This window comes from Ailuropoda melanoleuca, chromosome 6 (assembly GCF_002007445.2).
Source record: "Ailuropoda melanoleuca isolate Jingjing chromosome 6, ASM200744v2, whole genome shotgun sequence".
Lineage (NCBI taxonomy): Eukaryota > Metazoa > Chordata > Mammalia > Carnivora > Ursidae > Ailuropoda > Ailuropoda melanoleuca.
Window position 1 is genome coordinate 122754123 of NC_048223.1, and position 13695 is coordinate 122767817.

General features: G+C 59.7%; 1 protein-coding gene and 1 long non-coding RNA gene across 4 annotated transcripts in view; both read right to left on the reverse strand.

Moving 5' to 3' along the window:
- CTBP2 (C-terminal binding protein 2) overlaps nt 1–13695 on the reverse strand; it is a 109725-nt gene that overhangs the window by 1430 nt on the left and 94600 nt on the right. For all 3 annotated transcript variants that reach the window (XM_011234056.3, XM_011234057.3, XM_034663405.1), the window contains 7 exons: nt 11737–11891; nt 11274–11418; nt 6859–7065; nt 3586–3800; nt 2996–3126; nt 2318–2445; nt 1724–1841 (listed from right to left, as the gene is read on the reverse strand). In XM_011234056.3, the coding sequence (XP_011232358.1) occupies nt 1724–1841; nt 2318–2445; nt 2996–3126; nt 3586–3800; nt 6859–7065; nt 11274–11418; nt 11737–11891 (1099 nt within the window). The remainder of the gene's footprint in view (nt 1–1723; nt 1842–2317; nt 2446–2995; nt 3127–3585; nt 3801–6858; nt 7066–11273; nt 11419–11736; nt 11892–13695) is intronic.
- Nucleotides 4085–6849, reverse strand: LOC117802772. Its single transcript, XR_004626310.1, has 2 exons — nt 6132–6849; nt 4085–5855 (listed from the first exon to the last, which is right to left on the reverse strand). It is a non-coding gene; the product is annotated as an uncharacterized LOC117802772 (long non-coding RNA).

Consider the following 13695-nt stretch of genomic DNA (forward strand, 5'->3'; position numbering starts at 1 on the left):
TTGGCTCTGCCTACTTCAGGCTGTTGTTTTAATACGTTTGTCACTGTACCTCCAAAGCAAGGAAAAATCTACATGAAAAACATAACACAGTCTATTTAGTCCGGTCCAAACACGGTGCCACACTAGCTTTCACACAGTAGGAACAGCCTGCATTACATCCATGGACACTGTACCGCATTTGAGAAACATTTTGTACAAAAGAATTCCCAAGTTGTCCGGCTGCCTTAGAATTCATTAGTTGAATTAATGAATTAATTAGTTTAAAAGCATCGATGCTTTTAATGATTAACCAACAGACAGTGTGAAGTACTCGGATACTAACTGTGGCTCCCTAGGCGAGCTGGCTATGTGCTCTTGTGGCCTGAGATGTGAGACGGGACGCAGCAGGGGAAGAGGTGAGCTGGCGAAGACTCCCATCACAGGCTCACAAGCTGCCGTGTGTGCAAGGACACGTGGCATTAAGCCACCCACAGAACATGCGCTTCTTAACGCACATGCGAGTCGGTGTATTGGAACATTCCCAGGATGAAGCGGACTTAGGAGGCAGGTGCTTTATAATGAAAATACTCATTCTCGACATTCTCAAACCCTTGACTCATAGTTCCCCAACCTGCAGCCTGTCGCAGCTGTTCACTGGTTGGTCAGAAATCAAGGACTCTGGGACTTGGGTGAGCTACAGCCCTCCATAAGCTGTATTCCAAGGGGCCAGGGAGTCTTGGTCTGTCAAAGGGAAGAATTAAGATGTGGCCTTTAAAGGACGGGCTGCCAACAATAAGGAATAGGAACCTGGGGCAGAGACCGTTTCGAGTAATGATACTGAAATACTATTAAAAAGGTAAACACAGGTGGGACATTAATAGAACACGGCAAACCGAAACGTAAATAAAGCCACGAGACCCAGGAAGAAAACCGCCTAACTTCCTCAAGAGTCTGAGCCTTCACCTGTGGGTCTTACTACACTAACCAGAGTTAAACACCCCCCCCCCCCCNGGAAACCCCCCCCCCCCCCCCCCCCCCCGGTGGCTCACAACAGGATGGCCGGCAGCAGCAAGAACCATTTTCGGTTATTATGGTTGGGAGCGCTGCCGGAGGCCAGGCCACCGCGATGCTTTCCACAGCGCACAGGCTAGGGCCCAGGGGAGAATGATCTGGCCCTGGAAGTGAATACTGCCAGGGATGGGGCAACCATGGGTTATAGTAAGCAAGACAAATTTACTTCTGGAATTAAAGGCTGCAGCTCCTTTATAAAGCGGGACAGTGATTTCCCTGTGAGCCCAGCCAGGGGAAGAGAACCCTGGGAAACTGTCACCAGTGAAACCCTGCTCCCTTCCAGGGGCTATGAAGGCTCTGGGTCAAAAGATTCAAATTAGAGAACAAATTCACCAACAAGCCCTTTACCCTGAAAATCTTCCCAGTACCTTCTCAGCCAGAAGCCCTCTGCTTTTGAAGCGGCTTGGAATGCAGGGTGATTCCTCACTGTTCAGACCCTTCGGGGAATGCACTCCCAATTCCAGCTCCTTTTATAAATAGGAACCCCAATTCTAGGCTGTATCCCGAGAGTTGTGTTTGCTCCACAGAAACTGGGCATCAGAAAAAGTGCGAGGACTGCACAGACTTGGTGCAGGGAGCGCTCTGGTTTACGCCTCTCTCCTTCCCTCTCCCCCTCTGTGGGGGGTTGGCGGGGGAGCCCTCCAGCCTAGGCCGGTGCCATTCCGCTCCTCACCTGTACGTGGCGCCGTTGAGCTCCGGATGGATTGCTTGCTGATCTATTACTGACCAGGGAGCTGTTGTGACGAAGAATTCCTTGTTCACACAGTTTCTTAAGCTTTCGGGGATGCGACCTGAAGTATGAGGATTAAAATTAATCAGATGTATTTTTAAGGTCACAGTGAGTTACAGAGCACCAGCAGCTGCTGCTGGGGGAACCCCCTAGTGCTCAAACTATGGAATCTGAGTGTAAAGGCTCTTAGCCTAGAATGAGAGGGCTGGCCCTTTCATCATTTTCAGAAAAGGTGCAATGTCGCAGGGCCCGTGGTCTGAGCTCTTCACTCCGCCCCCCCCCCACCCCCGACCCCGGCTCCCTCCACAGTTTGAACGCCTAATGCTGGCTGATTGAAAAGGAATTCGTTTCCTCTGAAATTGAGTTCAAGGCTTGGATGAACTGGGTCCAAGTCCTTCCGGATTTAATCAACTTGATCCCTAAAAATTGCTCACAGTAGCCAGCTTCAGTAACCGCTCACAGTTACCAGTCCCAGGGGCAGCTGAGGCGCGGGGCTCCGGCGCTGCCGGCGGCAAGCGCTGCAGAGGGAGGGCTCACCTGTGATGGCCCGGCGGATCTCGGTGGCGGCTGCCTCCCTCATCTCTAGTGAGGCTTGCTCACTATACCAAGCTGTGTGGGGCGTACAAATGAGATTCGGTGCATCTTTCAAAGGACCCTGAGCAAAGCTAGATAAATGCACAAAAACACAGCAAATGAGAACAGACGAGGATCGCTCCCTACCCTACTCACCAAGAGAGCTCGTGGCCAGTTTATGTGTGCAGAGGAACAGTGTCATAGGTTTCCCAAAGGCTGGGGATTTAAGAACATACTGATCAAACTTCTAGCGTGAGCGTCAGGAGGGATGAGGGACTCGGAAGGAAGGAAGGAGGACTCTCTGGAGGACGGGCAGGGCTTTCGTCTAGGCAGAACGTGCAGTCCAGCGGACAGGAAGCCTGCTCCTCCCCAGACCGACACACCATTCTCCTTCCCTCCCGACGCTTTCGGACTTCCCTCGTGGGCCCCTGACCCTTTTACGCTCCAAGTACAGCACAACCCTTAGAACAGAGGCTGTAAGGTGGTCTCTCGTTTCCTCCCCAGGAGCCGCTTCCCCGGGACAGTGCCCCACGGTCACAGTGTAGGGGGCGGTCAGGTGGAAAAGCAGCCCCAGCCCCGTGAGTTCCGGGTGCGAGGCCGGGAGCCCGGGCACCAGCCATGTCAGCAGCCCCGCAGACCCACCTGAAAGGCTCCGATTCGTGCACGTCGAGGGCTGCCCCTCGTATCCTGCCTTCCTTGAGGGCTTGAGCTAAGGCTTTCTCATCCACCAGCCCGCCGCGGGCCGCATTCACTAGGAATGCCCCTTGCCTCATCTGCGGGAGGAAGAAGAGCTGTCAGATGCCGCCACACCGGACGGCGCCAGCCACGGACCGAGGAGTTCGGCTGGTCCGGCTGTTGACAACATGCGTGTGTGGCAGGTCGGCAGGGGAGAGCGGGGGGTGGCAGCAACAGCTGGTGGCAGCTGGGTCGGTTTCTGCGGATCCTGAGAGAGGGCCATAAGGCGGGCAGGCTGGAGTTGGGACCTGTCACCTGCCTGTTGCTTCTCGGAGGCCAAACCTGATTAAGACAGGTCCCTGCTGGGTCCTGGGCCAGCCCGTCTGCCCCAGCTTGACGTGGCCCATCCTGTGCTGGGGCCTCACCTGGCCCCTCACTGATGTCCTAGGGGACGGTCTTCCCTTTTGCGTGCGTGTCCACGGACCACTTCCCGTCCCTCCCTTTTGTTTGGATGGAAGTTTCCAGGCAGGGGCTGAGGGTTATCTGTATCCAGTTACCTGCTTTATAGTAAAGTCATTGATGAGATGGTGGTTATGCTCGTTGAGATTACAGTGCAAGGAGACACAGTCGCTCTGATACAATAAGTCCTGCAGGGTGTAGACCCTCTGCACGCCAAGGGACCTTTCGATCCCATCCTGCAAGTAGGGGTCATAAAATATGACGCTGAATCCAAAGGCCTTGGCTCGAACAGCAACCGCCTGCCCCGTGCGACCTGTGCGGAGAGAGAGCGTCCAGGTGAGTGAGTCTGCAGTTCCGCCTGCCGCTGCTCAGCGCTCCAGATGCCGCGCCTTGTGTGGGCCCCAGCTGTCCCCACCGGCAATGGGACCAAGAGGAGGCTGCCGGAGATGCCGCGTGCCCAAGCTTGGTGATGCTCTTGGCCAGCACGTCTCCTTAGCTTCCTGGGGCTGAAGTGCGGCCAAGCTTCCTGGGGGAGGAGTGCGGAGCTTGTCTGCATTGTGGGGTGTGTGTGTGTGTGTGTGTGTGTGTGTGTGTGTGTGTGTGAAAGTTCTTACGATGGACATTTTGAAACATCAACATAGCTAGAGAGAATGTTCTCGTGAATGCCATGTGCTCCTCCCCCAGTTCCAGCCATCACCATAGCCTCCCATTCATATTTCTCTCTCCCCTAGGTTTCTGAGTACACAACAGGCTTCTTAACCCCAGCTTCCTCTCTCGAGACAGCGAGGGCAGTAAGAGAATGTTCTCTTGCCAATTAGCACAGGGTTTGCTCATGGACGGGGCACAGGGATCAAAACGGACCCCTGCTGAGCAGCCTGAGCACAGACTGGTATGGGGGACTCACTTTGATGGGGCGGTGGAGCCATGGATGGGTCAGGTTAATTCTCGGGTGTGCAGGCTGGTCCTGACCTGCTGGGGGAGTCTCAGGCCCCCCTCTAGCAGCTTAGTCACCCATACCACCCAACAGGACACGACAGCCTCCCTGACTCTCAAGTGGTGGTCATTTGCACAAACCCATGGAACCCCATGGCCAGCGCCTCCTGCTTCCCAGAGCTGTTTTCAGGTTGAAAACAAAGTGGTGTGCGTGACGCTGGAATGGGCTCCCCTGGGAAGCGTGCAGAATCCGTGTCTATCTGAAAGCACTGCCCCGCGGTGCAGGGGAAGGAGCGGGAAACCGGGGAAGCTGTCTCTTCCCAAACAGGAAGCGCACAGGAGGGCAAGGGGAGGTGCACTGCTCCCGCTGCTGCTGGGCTTCAGTCTATGGGCTTCAGTCTCGCGAGGATAGCTGTCCCTCCTGGCCTCCCTCCCCAGTGTCACCACTTGGAGGCAGTGAACCAGGAACTGTAGCCACACCACCCAGCGGACAGGCAGGCATGACAAAGGTGACAAGGTGGAGGGAAGAGTGCCAGCGGCCTGCAACACCCCGCTGCCATCCCTGCAGTATGGGACACGCCCCCACGCTCACAGCCCACAGTAACGCCCCCTCTCGACTTCTGCTCCTAACACACTTTGCCTCGAGATGGGGCTTCCCGGCCGCGGTTGCAGGGGCTTGAGTGCCGGAGTGCTGCCTGGCCTGTGTGTGATTTTCCAGTGTCTTTGCTTTTCATCCGTCCCCTAACCCTCGTCTCTTCTCTGGCTTCTCCGTTAGCCGTGAGGTTTTCCTGTTTCTACAAGACCTAATGACTTAATTCTGACTGATTTGATCAAAACTGAGCTTTGCAGAAGCCAACTGTCTGGGCCTAAAAAAAACAAAACAAAACAAAAAAACCACTGCTGTCTTTGGCTGGCTTTCCCTTCCAATGTTCATACATGTTCCCAACTTGGTGGCTGTCCCTGAGCACCATCCCACCAGCAGCCCGGGCTGGGGCCACCCCGCACTGCAGGTGCTGCAGCTGCTTCTAGTGGAGCCTCAGGCAAGCGAACGCTTTCCGGAGGCACCGGGCAGCCTCCGACTACGCCTCCGCCCGTCAGAGCCCTGTGTCCACTTCTGGAAGGCTACACACAGACCTGAAAGGCAGCAAGGTGACCTCGTAATCAGAGAGCACGGGGAGTGGGGGCTGAGACGGTGCTGGCTTAGTCTCGAGTAAACGGGGCTCAAGCCACAGGACTGGCCTCAGTAAACTGAAAGCGTCTTCAAAGGATGGCGAAGGGCTCAGCCACTGCGGGGTGGAGAACGCGAACGGTGTTCTAAGAACCATCTCAAGGGCGACGGACTGCGCAGAGCAAGAGGAGGCCCAGCGGGCGCCAGCAGAGGGCGCTGTGGCGCTCACACAGGCACCCGAGTCCCTGCTGGCATTTGCCACGGCCACTCAAGAAAAAAAAAAAAAAGAAGGGCTCCTTTGTAAACAGAAGAATGCTTTCATGAGTGTTATCACCCCTAAACGCGGGTTCTTAAACTCACCCTGGGGAGTTAGAAAGATGCGCACTCCTCAAAGAAACCCACCTCCCTCTACCTTGCTCAAGCTGGCACCCAGAGGCCACCCCAGGGGTCCTGACCCTTGGTTTTCTGGAAACAGAGCCCTGAACTAAGGGCTGAGTGACAGCTTGGGGAGCCCTCTGGAAGCCAGGCCCAGCACTTACTTACCCACCCCACATGCTTCTCGTGCCTTCTTTGAATCCTAAGAGGCAGCCATGTGTAGCACGCCGCCCTTCCCAATGTACAGACTGGGACACTGAGGCAGAGAGGTCAGGGAATTTCTTCAAGGTCATGGAATGGCCAAGTGGTGGGGCTGAGATTCAGCAGTAAAGGCCCCCTGTGTGCAGCATGGGGCCCACCTGAGCCCCTGTGTTGTCAACACTACGTCATCGGGCTGCATCCCCCAGCACAGCTCCCTGCCCTTGGTAACCCGCCCAAGACGCTCACAGGGCCACCAGCCAACTCCAGGAGGACCTTTCCCTGCCTCCACCCCCAGTGAGCTTTCTAAGCTGATGACCTGACCGTGCTACCTTCTGGCCCGAAATCCTTCAGGGACTCCCTGCTGCCACCCTGGCCTGGCACTGGAGGGCTTCCAGGGGCTGGGCCTGGCCCACGGCCCAGGTCTCGGCTTAGCCACCAGCCCCCATTCGAGCCCCAAGCCCGCTGGCGTCTCTGCAAGGCACCCCCAGCAGCCCCTGCCCGGGGCAGTTAGCAGGCTCACAGCCCCCTTGCTGCCGTGTGCTCCCCACCCAGCCCTGCAGACCCACCTCCAAGGGGGAATTCCCTCATCGGCCTCGCCCCCCACCCCGCCCCCCGGCCTCTGGTTCTTCCTCTCCCGGGAGGGTCCCCGCGCCAGCACCAGTGGGTGGGGGACGGGCTGGGCAGCTGCACGTACCGAAGCCGATGAGGCCCAGCGTCTCCCCGCGGATGCGGGCTGCTCCCGAGGCCACCTCCCGGATCTGCTCAACGCTCTGGACCCGCGTGCCTTCCCGCAGCGCCTGGTACAGCCACGTGTTCCGCCGGTACAGGTTAAGGATGTGGCAGATGGTGGAGTCGGCCGTCTCTTCCACGGCCGCGGATGGGATGTTGCACACGGCGATGCCTGGAGAGGACAGGACCAGGCCCCGGGTGAGGACCCCCGACTCTGCAGGGGGAGCTCCGGGGCTCCCCGGTGGAGCTGGCCCTTCAGCCACAGACAGGGCATGTGGCCCCGGGTAGGTCAGGCTCTCTGAGGCCTGCTTGTCACCTGGGGGACACAGCCTCAGGGGCCTCCAGCCCCCACATCCATCCCAGGCTTGCCGTACCTTCCCCCCAGGCCCTCACGTCCTGCCCACCCTTTGCTTCTAGACCCCGTGTTTCTGGGAAGCAAGCTGTGGGCAGCTGGACGGGGTGAGCAGCCAAGAGGCTGGAAACCTGCCCGTGTCCACCGTGGAACAGCAGGAAACCAGTGTGCAGAGCCCCTCCTGACCGGGTCGACCAGACTCCTTACCGTGCACCCTCTGGAGCTTCCTCCCGGGGCGGAGCTGGGGTCAAGAGACGGGCCTTTTGTTTACCGTATTTTAAGTCTCTTGTGATGAGCATGTTACTACTTGTTTTGAAAAAGGGCAAGATGGAAGAATTAGGAACCCACACCCCCCCCCCCCAACATGGGCCCGGGCGGGGCCGGGACAGAGCTGAAGCCTGAATTCAGCCCCAAGCCTGTTTGGTGGGCCCTGCCCACAGTCCTGCTCGGGCAGAAAGAACACAGGGCAGACGGCAGGCATGCCCTGCTCTCAGAGCATTAAGGGCTGGGGGCAGCTGGTGCGGGCGGGTCCTCAGGCTCTGCGGCCGAGGGGCTGCTCGAAGAACCACCCCACATCCCAGGCAGGCACAGCTAGGTACTGGCCTTCCCTGGTAGGAGGGGCGCAGGAACAGAGGGCCAGGGTAGGATGTGGCAGGGAACACGGAAGCCTCATCAGGCACGGGGCCTGCGGAGGGGGCTTGGAAGCCAGGCTGGGGTCTGTCAGGCAAGCAGCTTTCTGAGGGACACAGATATCCAAGCAGCCTGTCAGACCAGCTCAGAAAACCACCTTTTAATCCCAGGTTGGGACCCAAGGAACACGGGGGCAGGGTCACCAAGAAGGCAGCCCTGCCTTCCTCTACCTTCTCAAGCCCGGCAGCGGGGACAAGAGCACCAGAGCTGCTGTGGCTCCACTGGATGGAAAACAGGACCACAGGACCCTCCGTGCTGAGCACCCCCTTTCTATTAGCTGCGTGACCACCCCACGACGGCTGCCCTGAGGTCCAGGGTCTCAGGGACCCCCTCAGGAGGACAGATAGCTCAGAGAGTAAAAGCCCCCATGAGCACATCATGCCCCCTGGTCCCAGCCATCTGCCAGGGGACCAAGGGTCTGACTGAGATTGAGGCTGCCGAACTTTCCACGTGCTGGAGGTCAGTTCTCCAGAACAGCCACCATGACTCCATGTGAAACAAACAGGCCTGGAGTGTGGGCTGAGCTAGAAGCCAGGGTTTTTCAGTCTGGACAGACAGGCAGAAGCCAGGGTTCAAGGAAATTGCTGGGCATTTGTGATGCTTTCATTCCTCTGAGGAACCTGATGTGTGCTGGCCAGAGCCCAGCAAGAGAGGCTGGCAGGGGAAGAGCAAAGCGTGGACCCCCTGCAACCGCCCAGCCAACCGCCCGGGCCCCGGGGCCAGCTGTGCCCTGGGAGCCGAGACCGGAGGGGACACGGGAGGTCCCCACGCGAGTCCATGTGACACAGAGCACCGCATCCACCCACCCCCGGGGGGCCCAGGGGCACACGCTCAGCCTGCAGCCCTGAATGGAGGGGCTGCTGGCAGCACCAGAGACCGTCCTGCCCCAAGGGCAACGGCACCTTCCCCATAAAACCCCACAGCCTTGACTACTCTCCTGAGGTGAGACTCTCTAAACCATTCTTCTGGTCATGTCTGCATCAGCGCGATCCTCCAGAGGCCGAGCTGAGAAGCTTCTAGCACCCATCTCACCCCAAGGCCCGAGCCCAGTGGCTGAGCTGCTGCTTCTGTCAATGGCTTCACTCTTTGCTTGTCAACCTTTCTGAACTGGAAACCACACAAAGGAGCTTGCTAGAGAGGCCCCCGGGTGAGAGGCCTCCAGCAACCTCCCACCTCTGCCAGCTTCCTCCCGGCTCCCTGGTTCCTGGGGCGACACCGCAGAGGCCGAACCCCTCTAAGGGCTCCAGGAGGGTGCCAGTGGTTTCCTGAGCCTCGCCCTGCTCTCCACTCCTAGCATCAACTCCAGCCCGCTGTCTCAGGGTCCCCACCGGCGTCGTGCAAAGGCTCCCGTGAGCACTGGGAAAGGAGCATCCTCCCAGGAAGGCCACACTTCAGGCCCGGACACGAGTGCTACCTACAGCCATGTCCTCGTTTGCACGAGGTCTGGGCACAGAATGATCTGCGGAGTGCAATTTGGAGACAGGACAGAGGCCCATTTTCCTTCTCCAAATTCCACATGCGCCAGGATCAATGCAAACGCCATGGCTGACATCCTTTTCCGTTCCTCAAATCGGCAGCTGCCTGGAAACATGGCCCCCTGGCAAGGGCAGCCGTGCGGCTGGGGAAACGAGGTCCCCCTCCTGGCCCGGGCCAGCTGTGTGGGGGCATCTGCAAATGGAGGGATGGCAAGTTTCACCTGGGAGACCTTCCCATCTCTGTCTGAAAAGAAGTGGCTGGTTCCCATCAAGGAAACTCAACAGGAACACCTCACCCGAGCCCGGGGCTGCTGGGCTGCAAGGGGTGGACACACAGCAGAGATGGGAAGGCGGGTGCAGGGAAGCACATCTGAGGACCCCCTGCCCTGCGGGCTAAACTATATTCTCCGTCGCTGTTTGAACTTGGGATTTCAGCTCTACCAAGAGCACAAAGAACATTTGTTTTCAAACAAAAATATTCTTGTTGGTGCCCGAGAAAGATGGAACATTTGGGGTAACGCTAGACATGCTTCTGAGGACTCCTATCCACCCAAGTTTCTTTGGTGCAACCAAGGCAGGCTCAGGGGGACCCCGAGGCCAGAAGTGAGTGCTTGGGGCAGACACAGGCTGAAGCCATTGCTTTCTCCAGACCCCGTAACGAGTCTGGATTCCGATGCCACCCACGCCTTTTCCTCCTGTACAGGATCGACCTTCCAAGCCATGTGCCACACAGCCCCCCCACTTCCAGGATGGGGAAGGGGAAGAAGGCAGCTGTTGGGGAATGACCACATCCTGCCTCCTCCTTTGGGGTTCANCCCCTGGGGGGACCCCCCCCTGCCATATCAGAGTGCCCTGGCGCTACCCTGAATCACCAGACTCAGCACCAGCCCCGCTCTCCCACAGCCAGGCTCCCTCTGGCCGGCGCCTGCCCCCAGCCTCAAGTGAGGGAGCTAAGCACTTGAAGAAACTGGACCCTCACTCCACACTCCAGGCTCGGACCTTGGAGGAGGAAGCGGAGGCCAGAAGTGCCTGATGCAGCAGCACGTGTGCTGTAGGGAGGATGCCAGCTCGGCTCACCGCGCGAGGCAGGGCATGCATGCAGCCCGCGGGGTCCTGGGGGGTGGGTGGGTGGGGAGGGAGATGGACCACTGGCCCACCAGGGCCTCAGCATGCCCGAAGGTTGGGGACTGTAGAGGCTGGGGTTCCTAGGTACCTGCGAGCAGCCCTGGGGCTTCGGGGCGCCCCGTACCCAGCAGGCGGAGCACAGGCCCGCCCGCACGCCCAGGAACAGGTCTGGCACATCGCAAACCTGGACTGAGAACAGGGGAGCTAATTTAGAAGGACCTCGGGCCCTCATGAAGCGAGCAGGCCAGCCGAGGGTCGCTTGTTCTCAGTGCTCCGCAAACACTCCTCACACGTGGAGTCTACGGCAGGGGCCGGGATGGGGTGGGGGTGGGGGTCACAGAGCCATGGCCCTGCCTCTGCGAAACTGCCTTTGGGTGCCCATCTGCCGCCCCCTCCGACAAGGGCCGCGGTCCACGGTGTCAGCGCTGACCTGGGCAGGTTTCTGGGTGGGCAGCGGCCCTCGGGGGGAGGCTCCATGCCAGGACTGGAGGCCACTGCCCGAGCCGAGCTGTGCACCCAGCACCGGCGTTTCCGGGTGACGGGTCCTGACTGGTCAACACTGACCTGTGGCCACTCACGGGTCCCCTCTGCAGGGATGGGCCCCTGGCTTCAGGTCCTTCCCCAGGGAGATAGCCCGGCTGGGGCCTTGGGGTGCAGCAGGCACACTCCTCTGTGTTTCTGGGGGGGTGCCCGGCAAGCTTCCCTCCGAACAGCCGCTCTGCGGCCCCACGCACTCACCGAGCTCGCCGGCAGCCTTGATGTCAACGTTGTCGTAGCCGCTGCCTATCCGCACGATCACTCTCAGGGCCTTGAACTTCTCCAGGTCCTCCCTGGTGAGGGTGATGGTGTGGTACATCATGGCGCCCACGGCTTCGTTTAGAACCTGGGACGGGGTGAGCAGAGCAAGGCTGGAGCCCTCGCCCCCTTGTCACCCTTGCACCTGCCGCAGAGGATGCGGCGTGGGTGCTATCGCTCCCCCAGGCGAGTGGCCTGTGGTTGTGCCTCGGAGTCTGCCGGTGACTCTGGGTGACAGCGCAGGGGGAGGGCACACAGGAGGTGGCATCCGGAGGGGTGGGGCGGGGTGTGAGAGGGCCCAGCCCGGGGAGACCTGAGGGTGGAGACAGGAAGGAGCCCTCGCTGAATGGCAGCTGCTGCCACCTGACCCAGGTGACCCCGGCCTGGGGGTGGGAGTGGGACCCACCTTCTCGTGGATCTCCTGAGTGGACTGTGCATCACAGAAGGCCACGGTGGCCAGGTCCTTCAGGATGGGCATCTCCACGGTGCAGTCTCTGCCGTCGAGCAGCGCCACCAGGGGGCGGGGGTGCAGGGGGCCGTTCATGATCTGGGGGCGGATACCTGCGAGGACGGGAGGAGGGTGTGGTAGGTGGGTACAGTGGCCTGTCCCACACTGGGGGACAGTGCCCCCCTTACCCGCATCCATCAGGTCTGCGGGACCCCAGAGCTCCCTCCCTACTCCCTGGGTGGACCGCGAACCCACAAAGCCACTGGGGCTCCCCTGGGCTCAAAGACCACAGGCTCCTTTGGAGTCGCTGGGGAAGATTCTGGGACAAGCCAAGGAGACCCGGGGGAACATCTGTCTGCTGGGTCTGTCTGGGTGGAGGGGTGAGGGGGACCTGGGTCTCGTGAGCAAACTCAAGCGCAGCGAACGCAAAGCACCGTGGAGCTAACTCCATCGCCATGTGGAACTTGGGCCCAGGAATCTGCTCAAGACACACCTTCCTCGGGCACCTGCTGCCAGTACCAGCCAGGCCCACAGTGGGCCCCCCCGCCCCCTCCTGTGCCTCCTGCCCGACCCTGGCACCACTGCCCTTCCAAACAAACAGGAGGGGGCACAAAACGAAACCAGAGGGACAGGTCATGGCTCCCGCACCCCATGGGAGCGTCCTGGAGAAACAGGCACCCTGGGCTCAGCTCAGGACCCTCTTCACCTGGCGTGTGTGTGTCCGTCCGTCCGTCCGTCCGTCCGTCCCAGCAGCTCGCTGGGGACTTGGGAGAGCAAACAATCTCTCCAAGGACCGCAGAGTGAGCGCACTCCTCAGGTCCCAGGACCAGTCAGAGCGGTCCTGGGTCCTGACGCTGCCCAACAGAGACAGGACACTTGCCCCCACAGTTTGGGAGGGGGGTGAAGGGAGCACAGGGCAAGGGAGTCCTCCCTACACGCCGCCCAAGTGTTCCATGCCGACGGAGGCTCAAGCTTCCTCCAGCAAACCCGTTCCCTTCAAACGCATAGGCCGGCAAGTCTTGGTGGCTCCGGAGGGACCGTGGCACCAAGATGGCCAGGGTGGGACAACTCCCATTTTCTCGACCGATCTGATGTGTAGTGCCCCAGGCTGCGAGTAGAAGCGAGAGAGCTGTCTGTGCACCTTATGCTCAGAGGTCAGGACGAACTCCCACAGTGGTCACCACACCAAGGCCGGGCTCAGTCGGTTTTGCTTCCTTCTTCCCTCACAGAATCTACCTGTCTTTGCCTCTGGTGGCCGCCTGGCCCACTGGGCATGACTGGGCTCCTGGAGCCCCTGCCAGCAGCATGGGACATTCTGGCCCAGTTGACCTTTGTGTGACCACAAGGCATCGGGTACAGGCTCCAGCCGACAACAGGAGGACCCATCTGCCCAGGCCGCACTCAGCCATGTGGCCTCCCGAAGGGCCACCGGGGTGCCGGTGGGGGGGCTCCCCACACGTGAGGCCCCTACGTGACCACCAGGGCTGGTCACACAGTGACGCACTTGTGGAAGAAGCTGAAAGAGAAATCCCCACCTGGAGCTATGCCCGGGTTCCCACTAGCACTGGACGTGGAGGCGGGGAGGGTGTCCCCGTGGTGCCCACACGGCCTCTGCCCCGGGATGGCCCTCCCACGCCACCGCTCCCCAGCTCGGGACAATCTTCTCTTTGAACAAGAAGCAGAGAAAAGGCTTTTTGTCCTGGTCTCAGAACGGGCCAGGGTGCAGCTCTCCCTCCGGCCTGAGCTGGGACTCACAAGGGATCCGTCCCTCCCAGCCTGTGAGTGACAACAAAACCACTGCCGAACCCAGAGCCTCGATGCCCAAAGCAGGACATCCAAGTGAAGCTGAGCCTGCAACGTCTTCTGTACCAGGTGGGTAAACTGGGGCTCTCCCACCCCACGGCTGTTTGTTGGGGG